General features: G+C 42.9%; 2 protein-coding genes across 2 annotated transcripts in view; both read right to left on the bottom strand.

Annotated features, from left to right (window-relative positions):
- Window positions 1-13,213, bottom strand: part of mrps33 (mitochondrial ribosomal protein S33) — a 339,553-nt gene that overhangs the window by 93,797 nt on the left and 232,543 nt on the right. The gene's annotated exons all lie outside the window — the stretch shown is intronic.
- Window positions 6,271-10,599, bottom strand: LOC308399782 (toll-like receptor 1; the record flags this gene model as incomplete). Its single annotated transcript, XM_080887216.1, has 3 exons — window positions 6,271-6,757; window positions 7,840-10,305; window positions 10,586-10,599. 3 exons carry the CDS (start codon window positions 10,597-10,599, stop codon window positions 6,754-6,756), a joined length of 2,484 nt encoding a protein of 827 aa, XP_080743342.1. The 3' UTR covers window positions 6,271-6,753.

The following is a 13,213-nucleotide window of genomic DNA, read 5'->3' as shown; positions in this document are numbered from 1 at the left end:
TGCATCTTCAGTTTTGCAGTCTGTCAGTCTTGCTCCATGCATTGCAATAGAAAACAAAAATGTGTGGCTTCCCATTGTACGCTGCAGGTAAAGAAGCAGCTTCCTGTTTGGTCAAAGTGATATAAGCAACGTCTGCAGAGACACACGAGGACACGGACCGACAATGTTAACTTTGACTACCTCCACCAATCAAAGGACACACCAGAATCAGCATCAGCATCAACCGACCACCTTACAGTGTCTGAGCTAGTTAATGAAGACAGAAGGGCTGGAGCATTATGAGATAATGTGTCTGCTGAGTAAATCTGAAAAAGGAGAAAAGGGTAAATGTTTAAGTATTGCAATCAATGTCAAATCATAACAAAATAAAATTCATTAGTGTGTTTACTAATGCTCTTGGTTGTCATGAATGTTTGGGATGAGAATAAAATCAGGAGATTAAAGAGATCCACGCTAGTTTTAAAGTTCTGTGAATCCTTCAGCAAGTGAACAGAAAGATCTGTGACTGAACTTTATGCCACAAACAGAGAACTCCTAATGAATTTATTATTTTCACTAAACCTGCAGGTTTTAGACATGTCCTCAAACCAACACAGCTGATTTAAATGGCTAAATTAGCTCCTGCAGCTCTCCAGAGGCCTGGTAACGAACTAATCATGTGATTCAGGTGTGTTGACCCAAGGTGAGATCTAAAACCTGCAGGACACCGACCCTCGTGGACTGAGATTGCCCACCCCTGTTCTAGTTCCTTAGTATGGTTCCCTCTCGTGCCTCTGAGTTTCTTCTTGATTTCTTGTTTTTTATGTTAGTTCCCTTTAGGGTCCAGTCTTTCTCTTTCTCGTCTCGGTGTCCTGTCATCAGTGTCCCCGTGTTTACCTTCTTTCCCCCGGTCATGTTCTGTCTCTGTGAATACGTTAGCAGTCCTGTCCGTCTGTTCTCTCCCGTATTCATCTTCCTGTGTTTTGTCCCTTTCTCCCCCCAGTCTGTCATGTCTCCATGTCTGTTGAGTCCAAGTCCCAGTGTCAAGTTCATGTTCCTTAGTCTGAGTCTCAGTGTTCATCTGAGACTGTAGACATTGAAAAGTCCATAGGAAAGATGGTATCTGATTATACTTTCTCCAGAATTGTCTAAGGAGCTGGAAAAGAAAAGCGTCTGGACTCCTTGAAGACGTTTCATCTGAGAAGATTCTTCAGTTCTAAGAGCGGTGAGTGGTGGCGAGTCCCAGGTTTGGCGTCCTATGGGAGTGTCCCCCCAAGAGGGTCATGGACCCCCTATTGATCCTCTACCTAATCACACAAGCCAAGGTGTGAAAACGGGTGTGGGTCACAATCAGCCACAGTGTCGGTCAACCCACTGTGAGGCCCAGGGACAGCACCTGGCCACGTACAGTGATGACACCTGGGTCAAAAGGAAAACCCAAGAAGGGGAATCCTTCACTGAGCTCTGAGCTGAGCAAACATGATAAATTTGCTTATCTTTTTGCAGAATATAGCAATGGCATTATGTTATATTAAACTGTGACTTTCACGGGTTAACCTGGGTGTGTTTCCTAAATCAGCAGCAGATGCTGAACAGCTGACTATTCTGTGAAAATAATTAATCTGCAGATGAAATATCTGAAGCACAGAAAGTGGAACATGTAAACTGATCAACTCAAAGTAAAACACAGTTAACCTTAAATACCAGTGATACTCTGTTTACTCTGATTCACAACCGGAGGGCCTTTGAACAAATGAACAGTCGTGCACTACTTCCCCAGCTGCAGCCTCAATTCATCCATTATCTACCAGAAGTGCTGTCGAGTCTAAACGAGTGTGTGGTCTCAGCTTGTGAATTGGAGATTATTCATGTAAACTTCAGGAGTTGGATCAGACCTCACAGGTTCTCTGGTTATATAAGATAAGATAAGATAACCTTTATTAGTCCCACACGTGGGAAATTTGTTTTGTCACAGCAGGAAGTGGACAGTGCAAAAGTTATGACGCAAAAATTAGAATACAATAAGAATAAATACAGTACACAGCTGTACAGAATAGAATAAAATAATATACTATATACAGTAGAATAAAATAGAATAAAAATATACAATAAGATAAAAATAGAATACGAATGCTATATACAACTGAGTAAAAATACAACGATGCCAGAAAAGATTATTGCACTTAGTGTTATTGCACATGTGTGGATGTGTGTGTTTGTTCAGTTAAAGTCTTTATTATGGAGTCTGACAGCAGTGGGGAGGAAAGACCTGCGAAATCTCTCCGTCCCACACCGTGGGTGCCGCAGTCTCCCACTGAAGGAGCTGCTCAGTGCTGTCACAGTCTGCTGCATGGGGTGGGAGACGTTGTCCAACAGGGATGACAGCTTAGCCGCCGTTCTCCTGTCACTCACCACCTCCACTGGGTCCAGAGGGCATCCTAGAACAGAGCTGGCCCTTCGGATCACCCTGTTCAGTCTCTTCCTGTCCCCAGCAGAGATGCTGCCGCCCCAGCAGACCACACCATAAAAGATAGCAGAAGCCACCACAGAGTCATAGAAGGTCTTCAGGAGTGGGCCCTCCACTCCAAACGACCTGAGTCTCCGCAGCAGGTACAGCCTGCTCTGCCCTTTCCTGTAGAGGGCGTCTGAGTTATGAGTCCAGTCCAGTCTGTTGTTCAGATGAACACCAAGGTGAACACCCCACTCTGCCTTTTTCAATTCATTAACCTCTCATTAGTACACGAGGATCTGCCTCCCAAACCGTAACTTATTCCTTCGGCAATTATCTACTAGAAATGCTGTAAAATCTAAATAAGGCTACGGTATCGGCTTGCAAACAGAGGACTCTGCTTTCTCATAGATCATACAGAAATGATTCGGACCATGCAGCTCTGCTCTCCCAGTTTGTAGCTGTCCACATTTCTGCAGCGATCTCGTTTGCAGCCCTTGGTCTTATATAATGTTTATATAATTGTTATAGGATGTTAGTTAAAGAAGATGAGTCTCATTCTTCCAATCATCACTCATAAAACACATCACCTAATGCGGTGCTGAATAATTCATTCCTATAAAAGGAGTGGCATTTGACAACTTACGAGTGATTTTGAAATCTCATGAATTAAACATCGTGGCTCTTGCTTGTCTGTGGCAACATAGGTGGTGATGTTAATGCCAGTGATGCATCTCTGAATGACAGCCTGAGTAAAACGAAGAAAGGGCCTTGATGAGGGCTAAGTGAGGATAACAGGGGAATACTGATGGAGGATTGCTTTGTATTGCTCATTTTTGGGGTTATTAATTAAAAAGCTGAATGTAAGTAGAAGCTCTCTTAGACAAAATCTACATGGTAAAGACGTCTCTTCACATGTTGTAGTAAATGATTTCCATAGCCTGTTCTGTTCCTCGGTGATGTTGTAGTTATGGAGGTTAAACAGAGACTGCAGCGTGTTGTGCGCTCTGCTGAGAAGGTGATTGGCTGCAGACTCCCATCTCTGCAGGACCTGTACACCTCCAGGACTCTGCGGCGTGCAGCTCGGATCTCAGCTGACCCTTCTCACCCTGGACACAGTCTGTTTGACCTGCTCCCCTCAGGCAGGAGGCTCCGGTCCATTCGCACCAGAACCTCTCGCCATAAGAACAGTTTCTTCCCCTCTGCTGTTGGACACATGAACAATAACCATATGACTGTTCCCATCACTAACACATGACCCTACGCTGTGTCACTGCATCATTCCATGTTTTGGCACTGATCACCACCTGCACTCATGCACATATCTTTCTACGTAGCACTTTTAATTCTTATTCTTACTTTTATTTTTTCATGTCTATTTAAGCGCAATTTATGACAGCATGTTTGCACTGAAGCACCGCAGCAATTTCCTAATGTTGTAAACCTGCTCAACATTTGGCAATAAAACCCTTTCTGATTCTGATTCTGATTCTAATGAATCATACTGTGAGTATTTATTATGCATAGAGCCATGGAAACAGGCTCTCGTGAGGTCTGCTCTCTGCAGTGTCTCAGACCTCAATGACTTCAGCTCTTAACCACGGATCTACTTTTGAGCCACAGCAGAAAATATACCAGCTGTACAATTTGCCCAAAGGTGCATGCACTCCAGGCTCATGCCAGTGTTGTACTTTTTGCAATTATGTGAGGGTGCACTTGCATCCGGGTCATGCAGATTGTGTCATTAGTGGGTAAAGAATTTTGTTTGGAAGTCCACGTGCCTGCAGCCTACAAGCAGTCACTACAGTAGAGTCCCAGACTGTGCAGCACATTCTGGGTGTGTCCTCCAAGGAACAGACTATGAAATAATGTAATAAGAACAAGACTGAGTGCATTGCAAATGGTGAGTATAATCCTGGACTCAGGATACAAATCAGATCTCAGGTCTTACTCAGATCACATTATTCTTGGGAAGTGTGATGTAATCGCCATATTGTTGTGTACAGTTTGAGGAATATATTCCAAATATACCCTTATACTCTCACCCCCAACTAGTCACAAGAGATGGCGGCGGCTCCCTAAACTTGGTTCTTTCAGAGGTTTCTACCTGTTAAAAGAGAGTTTTTCCCTCCCACTGTCACCAAGTGCTCACTCGGTTCTCTTTATTTTACAGTCTTTATCTTAAATATAAAGCACCTTTAGGTGATTGCCGCTTAGATCTATATAAATACAAATTAATTCAGTTGAGTATATATTATACTGCAGCAAGCAGGGGTGAGTTTAAAAGGCGGGCGTGGGGTGTTCAAGACCATGTGTAATGCAAGGCTTTCCTAACATTCTTTCTAAATCTTTTTTTAAGATTTAAAGAGAAATATGAGCACAGATCCATAGAGGCTGGAGTCCATCACAGCAGGCCAGACCCCAGGCTGTGTAAAGATGCCCCAGAGACAATCCAGCACATAACAGCAGGGTGCAAGATGCTAGCAGGCAGGGCATACATGGAACAACATAACCAAGTGGCCGGCATAGTGTACAGGAACATCTGTGCCGAGTATAACCTGGAAGTCCCGAGGTCAAAATGGGAGATGCCCCCAAGGGTGGTGGAGAATGACCGAGCTAAGATCCTGTGGGACTTCCAGATACAGACGGACAAAATGGTGGTGGCTAACCAACCGGACATAGTGGTGGTAGACAAACAGAAGAAGACGGCCGTAGTGATCGATGTAGCGGTTCCCAATGACAGCAATATCAGGAAGAAGGAACACGAGAAGCTGGAGAAATACCAAGGGCTCAGAGAAGAGCTCGAGAGGATGTGGAGGGTGAAGGTAAGCGTGGTCCCCGTGGTAATCGGAGCACTAGGTGCGGTGACTCCCAAGCTAGGCGAGTGGCTCCAGCAGATCCCGGGAACAACATCGGAGATCTCTGTCCAGAAGAGCGCAGTCCTGGGAACAGCTAAGATACTGCAGGACCCTCAAGCTCCCAGGCCTCTGGTAGAGGACCCGAGCTGGAAGATTGAAGACCGCCTGCAGGGGCGTGCTGGGAATGTTTTGAAATAGTTTTTCTTTTTAATCAGGTTTGTACAGTTGTTATTGGGTTAGTTCTTAGTCATTCTTAGTTGCACTGAACTGCAGCATGTGGCAAAAAATACACTTTATCTTTGAGCAGTGGCTCATGGACGTGGTCGTCCCTCCGTCTATTTTTCTTACCTTGTTAATTTCACCTTTCACTTTTGCTCCTCCTGCACTTCTCTATGGAGTCACAGCCTCCTGTGCCCGTGAGGACTCGTTACTAGCTGTTACTGCTGTTGACTGTGCAGCAACAGCAGCTGCAACAACTAACTTGTCTGTTAATTTTGACTCATTTTGCTGCTTTTATTTTCAGTGTATTTTTATTTCTCTGCCTCAGCTTTTCACCACTTCATCTGCACTAAACTCTTTTCTACAACCTGTGTGAGTGCACAGAGAAGGTACGGGAAGAGCTGGTGGTTTAATTGGGCAACACGGTATCTGTAATGAACTGAAAAGTTTAAAGCAGCATGAGGGCCTTATCTGATGTGATGTGGACTGGAGTGAGATCATTTATGGAGGTGTTTGGAGTAAAATAATTATTCATCATAGAATTTACAAACAGATTATTTCCACTTCTTCACAGCAGAGTGGACCAAGTGGTAAAAAAGAGACTGGACGTTTATATGATGGTGTTCCTGCATGCAGTGCTGCCACCAAGTGGTCCAAATGAGCATATGTCCACAAAGAAATGTAAAACATCATGTAATGAAGTCAAGAATTATGAATTGAGTTTTATTAGTTTCATGGCAGTGCTCTGTCTGTCATGGTCCTGGGTCGTCGACCCAGTGTTTTGAGTTTATTGTTATTATTATTTGTGTTTTGGGGTTTTGAATGCTGGGTTTCTGGGTTGGTGCTCCCTCTGTTGGTCCCTGGTGTTAGTGTCTCGTCAGGCTAATCAGGTCCAGCTGTGTCTCCCACCTGTGTGTGATTTCCCAGTGTCCCTCTGTGGATTTATAGTGTGTGTCTGCCTGTGTTCTTTGTCGCGTCGTCTGTATTCATCCTCTGTGTCACCCTGTGTTATTGCGCACTCTGCATTGCTCCGTGAACCTCTCGGTGACTCCATGTGCTCTCCCTGCAGTCCTCCTCTCGTGTTTCAGGTTTGCCGTTCTATAGTTTAGTTTATCCTTAGCTCTGTTTTGTCATCCCCACTTTGTGTTCTGTCTTCTATAATAATCACCCTGCATTTCAAGTAGTGCTGCATTCGAGTCCTTTTCCACACATCACACGGCTGCTGCCCCAGTCGTGACACTATCTGTCTCACCTGTAAAGCGTAACAACAATTAGAATCCATTAGATTTCATATTTATAGTTCATATTTCTGTATAGTTTTCATAATTATATCCGGTTCATAGCCTGTACATACTCATAGTTATAGCATATTCATAACATACCTCCATGTACATTGTAACATTGAGCTCTCAGAGGAAATGTGAAAACTCATACATTTTTAATAAAATGTTTATTTAACAAACAAACAAAGTAAAAGATAGAAAAGATAAAATAATATTCTACTGATATCAGTTTCTATAAAACACCTAGTTAGTGACTACATAACAGCAGTTGTACCTAGCATTATATAACCAATCAAAAAGTGGAAAGAACATATTTAGTCACACGGACAAAATTCAGTCTTCTAAAGTCATTGTGGTTACAGTCGTTTCTACAATGGCAATGATGAGTAACGACTGCCAACGTAAACTGAGAGCAAAGACATGATACAGAAATAGCCCTCGTTTCTTTTTCACTCACTTTATACGCCTCTCTGCATTTAATCATTAGTGATTATTAATCTCTGCCTCTCTTTCACACTGTGTCTTTGTCCTTTTCTTCCTCTCCTAACCCCGATATTTGCCCCTCCCAGAGCCTGTTTTTGCTAAAGGGTTCTTCCTGTTAAAAGGGAGTTTTTCCTTCCCACTGTCACCAATTGTTTTCTTGTGTTTTCTTTGTATTATTGTAGTGTCTCTACTTTAGAATACAAACCATCTTGAGATGACTGTGATTTGGTGCTATATGGACAAATACGTCACCTGTACTGTACAGCATCATCATTCCTTGCTGTGTGTTGCAAAGTGTCATTAAAAACAGTGGATGGAGACACAAAGACAAAGCCACATCAGAACAGACACCACATTTCTCTGCATGCAAAATACAAATGATCATCGAAATACTGAAATATTTCAGATTTAATATTGACCAGTTATTGATTATATTTATATTTATAATGGTTTGTTTTCATTTTTTTCATTGACAAAAATCATTTTTTATCATCAACCCAAACCTGTTTCATTGTGCACATTAGTATGTGCACATTTCATGCTTGAATAAAATAGTTTCGTGACTTACATTTGGTCTGCAAACAGAGGTACTGTATCTGAAATGGCCAGTGCAATGTCTTTCAGAACAACAGATTTGTCTGCAATATGCAGCGTGGATTTCAGGCTTGCCCAGAAAGTCTGCTGCTTCCTGTCATCTTTTGGCCACTCAAGGTATGTCTGCTGCCTCAGCAAACTTCTGAGTCTCAAATACTTCTTAGGAAGAGAGTCTGTCGGAATGGGCTCCAATAATATGAAGACCAGTGAGTCCCGATGGACACTGATGGCTCGGTGCTGAGCGAAGAAGAGCTCGTAGTTGCACCATTCGCTTTGCACAAAGTGTTTGGAGAGGACAAACAGCGTCTTGTAGCTAGACTCAACACAGTTGATGATGTTGTCTATGATCCACTCTCCAGGGACAAAGTCTCTCTCGTGGACACATAGGGAAAATCCAGCACCTTCCAAAGTGGGAACCAGGTGGGTGTCCACCCAGTCAGAATCTTGATTACTGTAGGAAATGAACGCATGATAACTAAAGGATGCATTGTTCAAAATATTGGAACGTTTCTTGCCTCTCCTTTTCATCCTTATCCAGACCCATAACATCTTTGTATACCATGCTCCATCACATTTATGAAAAACCAGACCTACGGCTGCAGATATAACTATTAGCACGGGCAGCGCAACTGCAGCTTGAAGCCACATCTCACACGACAGCTTACTGGGTTTGTACTCTGACAATGGCAGACCTGCAAATGACAGTGGTGTGTTACATGTATAATCTAAGGGCCAGTCCATTAACAAGGACTTGTTGAAAGCAGTGATGAACCAATAGGAGTCACACGAGCAGACAAACGGATTGCCTCCAACTTTGAGTTTCTGAAGCCTGGGAAGCCCTGCCAAGACCTCTCTCGATATAGATGTGATAGCATTCTGGTCTATGTGAAGACTTAGCAGAGCTGGGACACTAAGATCTACCGGGATAACCTGGATGCTGTTGGAGCTAAGTGTAAGATGTGTCAGCTTGGAAAAGCGAGTCAGATCCTTTTGCATTATAGACGTTATTCCTGTCTTTGACAAGTCAATCTTCTCAAAGTCTGATGACAGATATGCAAAGACACTGTTGCCCAGGTTGTTGTTTCCAAGGCTAAGCTCAGTCAGCTGAGCAGGCCAATAGCAGTCCCCATCCAAGTGGATGGAGTTGAAGCTGAGATCCAGAGACTCTAGTGAGTTCATCTGATGTGTCTTCTGAGAGATAAAGGAAAGACTGCTGAAGCGGTTCCTGCTTAAAGACAGCTTCCGCAGTTTGGGAAAAACAGAGCTGTTTGAACACGGAGTCCACCAGAAGCCCGATTCTGTCAGCAGGTTATCTGATAGATCAAGAATCTCCAGTGATGGCAGGGCAGTCATGACTCTGCAGGGTAAAATATTCATTCCAGTCCCAGAGAACTTTAAATAGGTCAGTCTGGAGAAGGCCTCAAAGCTCATGTTTATCGTGGGATATCTGTATTGATAATGATTCACACCATTAAAGATAACTGAGGAAAGATTGATTGTGTGATTAATGGGTGGTAAATTAAAGCCATCTGGTGTATCCTCATTGTAAGTGATGTTGACAAATGAGAGCTCGTGGAGAGGGGAAAGCCACACGTTCTTCATGAACACCACCATAAACGTGCTGTTTATCCAGGTGTTTTCTAAGGTGAGATTCTGTATAAAAGGCATTGTTCTCAGGTTCTTAAAGGGGTTGTCGCTCACATTGCAGCTGTCTGGAAATAGAGAGATGAATCGCAACATTTTTGCTTGTGTCACATTCAAGTCCACAAGGAGGTTCTCAAACATCCCAAAGGTTCCACAAAAAGATGCAAAGAGGGACAGTTTTTTGAGAGACTTGATTTTTGCAAGAGAACCAGATTCATACTTTTGCCAGTGAGTTCCTGCTCCCAAAGCCAGATGCTGAACAGAAGCATTCATCAGGGCATCAAAGTCACCGTAGCTCACTGACAGAGCAGCTGTACTACCCAGAGACAGGAAGTCTAGCTTTGTAAAGTTCTGAAAGGATGCCGGTAATTCATAGCTGGTATACAGGTTGTTGGCCAGATCAAGAATTTTCAGCTGTTTCAAGGAAATGTCAGGGATGAACGCTAAGTCATTGTTAGATATGTTGAGAATTTTGAGTGCTGGTGTGTGGGTGAACACTGTGGCTGAAATCTCCCGAAGTCCACAGTGAGCTGCTTTCAAAAAACAAAGCTGGGATAGTCCAGAAAACTCAGTTCCTTCCAGCGTTTGGATGACGTTGTAGGAGATGTCCAAATACTGTGTTTCGTTGGAAAGACTTGATGGAACACTGGTGATGTTTTGATGTGAGAGGTCTTTGACACCTCGCATTGATGTGACGCATAGTTTGAATCCTTCGTTATTTTCCTTAATAGCTGTGCAGTCCGGTCTCATTAGGGACACGATGACTACGGTCCCAATCAAAACAGCCACAGATGTGCTGAAAACACCAACATAAGAGAAGTCATTCAAAGACACGACCATTTACTGTGCAGGAATATCTTAGCACAACTATGTTTCCAAAAAATAGCACCGCCTGAAATGTAAATAAAAGTAGAATGCACATCATTTAAAGTTCACAGTAAAGTATGCGGCCATAATAAAATATTTTGAATATGATTCCAGCATCAAACAGAGAATTTGAAAATCATCGCATTCAGTTTCAAAGCTGTACAATAAAATAGAAAAATAGATGTACCAGAGATGAACATGTACGTTACCTTTGTGGAGACATAGCTTCAGCTTCGACTATGACAAGTTCAGGTCTGAGCTGTGTGAGTACTTTTATCCTGCTCTTAAAAGAAACTGTTCCTCTTTTTCCTCTTTTAAATTCCTCTTTCTCTCTGGTTCCTTTCCGTGACTTTCCACTGAGAAAGCAAATGTTATGTCTAAAGCTTACGCAACTGACAGGAGAAAAAAGTATTTCCTCAGAGGGTCTTTCCAATAAAAGTCTAAAGTATAATTTCATTTCCTCATATTTTGCTAGGAAAATGAAAAATGGGTGCAACAGTTTATTACAACATGTCCAACCATATATGGAAGCACAGTTTAAAAGGCAAAAACGGACTTTTTACAATTCTTATGAACTTGACATTATTTGATATATTTAAAGTCATATTTGATATGACTCCCTTTATTCTTCAATACAGCCTGAAATCTTTTTGTTATTTCTTTGAGAACAGTTCTCCAGCCTTCTGAAAGGACACGTCTAAGCTCTTCTTTAGATGCTGGATGCATTTTGTTCCACGTCCTACACCGCTTAAATACTTTTGAGCTCTGGACTCTGGGAAGAGTCCTTGATTAGTTCCACTGTGTGGTTTCCTATACAGCTTTGATTCCGATCATTGTCAAGTTGAAAGAAGAAGCTGTTGCCAACCAATGGTTTATAGACAGTATTGTGTAGTCAGTCAAAATCTGACTTCTCAGCATCTACAATTCCTCACATTTTGACAAAATACCCAACACTGCTGGCTGAAAAGCACTGTGCTGTACAAACAGCCATAGACAGCTATAGACTACCTCCGTACATACATTACAGTCTAAGGAGCTTGGAGAGAAAGTGACTGGACTTCTTTAAGATGTTTTAACTCTTCACTTCTTCCGTTTTTTTTCTATTTCTTGTGGATACAGTTTTTAAATGCTGCAGATATTTTTTAAAGCCCTCCACTTCTTCTTTAGACGTTTACTTGTCCTGTTTCCCCAGTTTATTAACGGCACACTGCACACCACGCCGAGATCTACCAAGTTTTTGGCCAACAGCACTTTGAGAATCACCTTGTTGGTGCAAAAATGCTATTTTATACTCGTCAGTCTTCAGCAACAGACTGCTTTCCTTTATGATAAAGCAGATAGTTTCAGTGGGTCAGGTGACCCTGGATCCTCCCTCAGCTACGCGACGATAGACCGAGGTACTTGGGGCCGTTTGATGCTCTGAGTGTTTCTTTTTCACTCACCATATGTTTAAACCACTCTGCAATGAATCATTACCTGTAATTTTCTGGCCTTCTTCTACGAGTATGCAGAGTGAAACAGGAGGTTGATCAGCAGTGATACTGGCACTGTACCAGTCAGCTGTGGTGACTTCTTAGCCTATCCTTTGCTCATGAGCTCAGCTGGGCTCCCGCCCTTGGCCCACGCACCTGCCGTGAATCTACCTGTTTACCTGGACTTCTGGGCTATTTAAGCTGAGGGCTCAGCTTAAATAGCAGCTGACGAGTTACTCGAGTTACTCTGTCAGTACAGCTCCAACCCTGTTTCTCGTGTGATTTCTCTGTTTATGCTAAACGCAGTTCTCCTGTGCATGGATTCTCGGACTCGTTCATAATCCTGACCTGTTTCCCTGCGTGGCATGGAGTGGAGTGGAGTGAGAGTGAGTGTGCTGGAAACAAATACAAAAGGAGCGAACGAGCGCAGCATGTTTTGGACTTTCTCCCCTTTTCCCTTGGACCATTGAATATCACTGCCCTGTACACTTTATATACTTTCACGTGGTGTTTTGTAAAAAAACTTGTGATTGCTATTCTAGTTCAGCTGGTCTGCGCCTGAGTCTGTTTTCACCTGCGTGACACAAACAGGTTAGCCACTCGAAGCTTCACCGTATAATCACATATACTTACATTGTCCACTGTGGACATATGATTAAGTGTTTAACATGAGATCTTTGTGAATTAAGATGTGCTGCTCTCATGGAGACACAGGAAGTCTGCTCAGGTGTGTCAAACACAGCAGTATCAACAACATCAGGGACAGTGTTACGGCTCACACTGCAGGGACGCTGTGTTTTCACCTCTCTCTCTGTTCACACACACACACACATATAAAGACTACGTCCACACTAATGCGTTTTCATTTAAAAACACTTCGTTTTCACTCCGTTTTGGCCTCCTGTCCACACTGAGACGTTTTGCAACTTTGTACTTTTGTTTTACTCGCAGCAACGGCTCCACCTCATTGTTAGTCCATTTAAAAAACTCGGTGCTTTTCCTCGACATTTTGCCGGAAAGTAAATAAACAGCAGACAGAAATGAGGCAGGCTGAATCTTCTTGCGTTTCACGCATGCGCAGGACTGGAACGTCAGCGTTTTCGGCTGTTTCATTTTTTTCTTTTTTTTCCGCCTGTCCCGTTTGGATCTTTTGTCATCAGAATTATTGTCTAAAGTCAAAGAAAGATGCCCAACAGATTTACTTTACCAAGTGGACCATCCCGGCCTGGCCGTCCATTTGATTGGCCTTTGTTTTTATTGTTTATTTTATTTTATTTTCAGTTGTTACATACGGGACAGATATGACTGGGAAAAGGGAGAAAGAAAGAGAGGGAGGGAAAGAAAAACAGCGGGGAAGAGGAACGG

This window comes from Rhamphochromis sp. 'chilingali' (assembly GCF_963969265.1).
Source record: "Rhamphochromis sp. 'chilingali' genome assembly, chromosome: 7".
Taxonomy (NCBI): domain Eukaryota; kingdom Metazoa; phylum Chordata; class Actinopteri; order Cichliformes; family Cichlidae; genus Rhamphochromis; species Rhamphochromis sp. 'chilingali'.
This window is presented reverse-complemented; position numbering and strand designations above follow the sequence as displayed.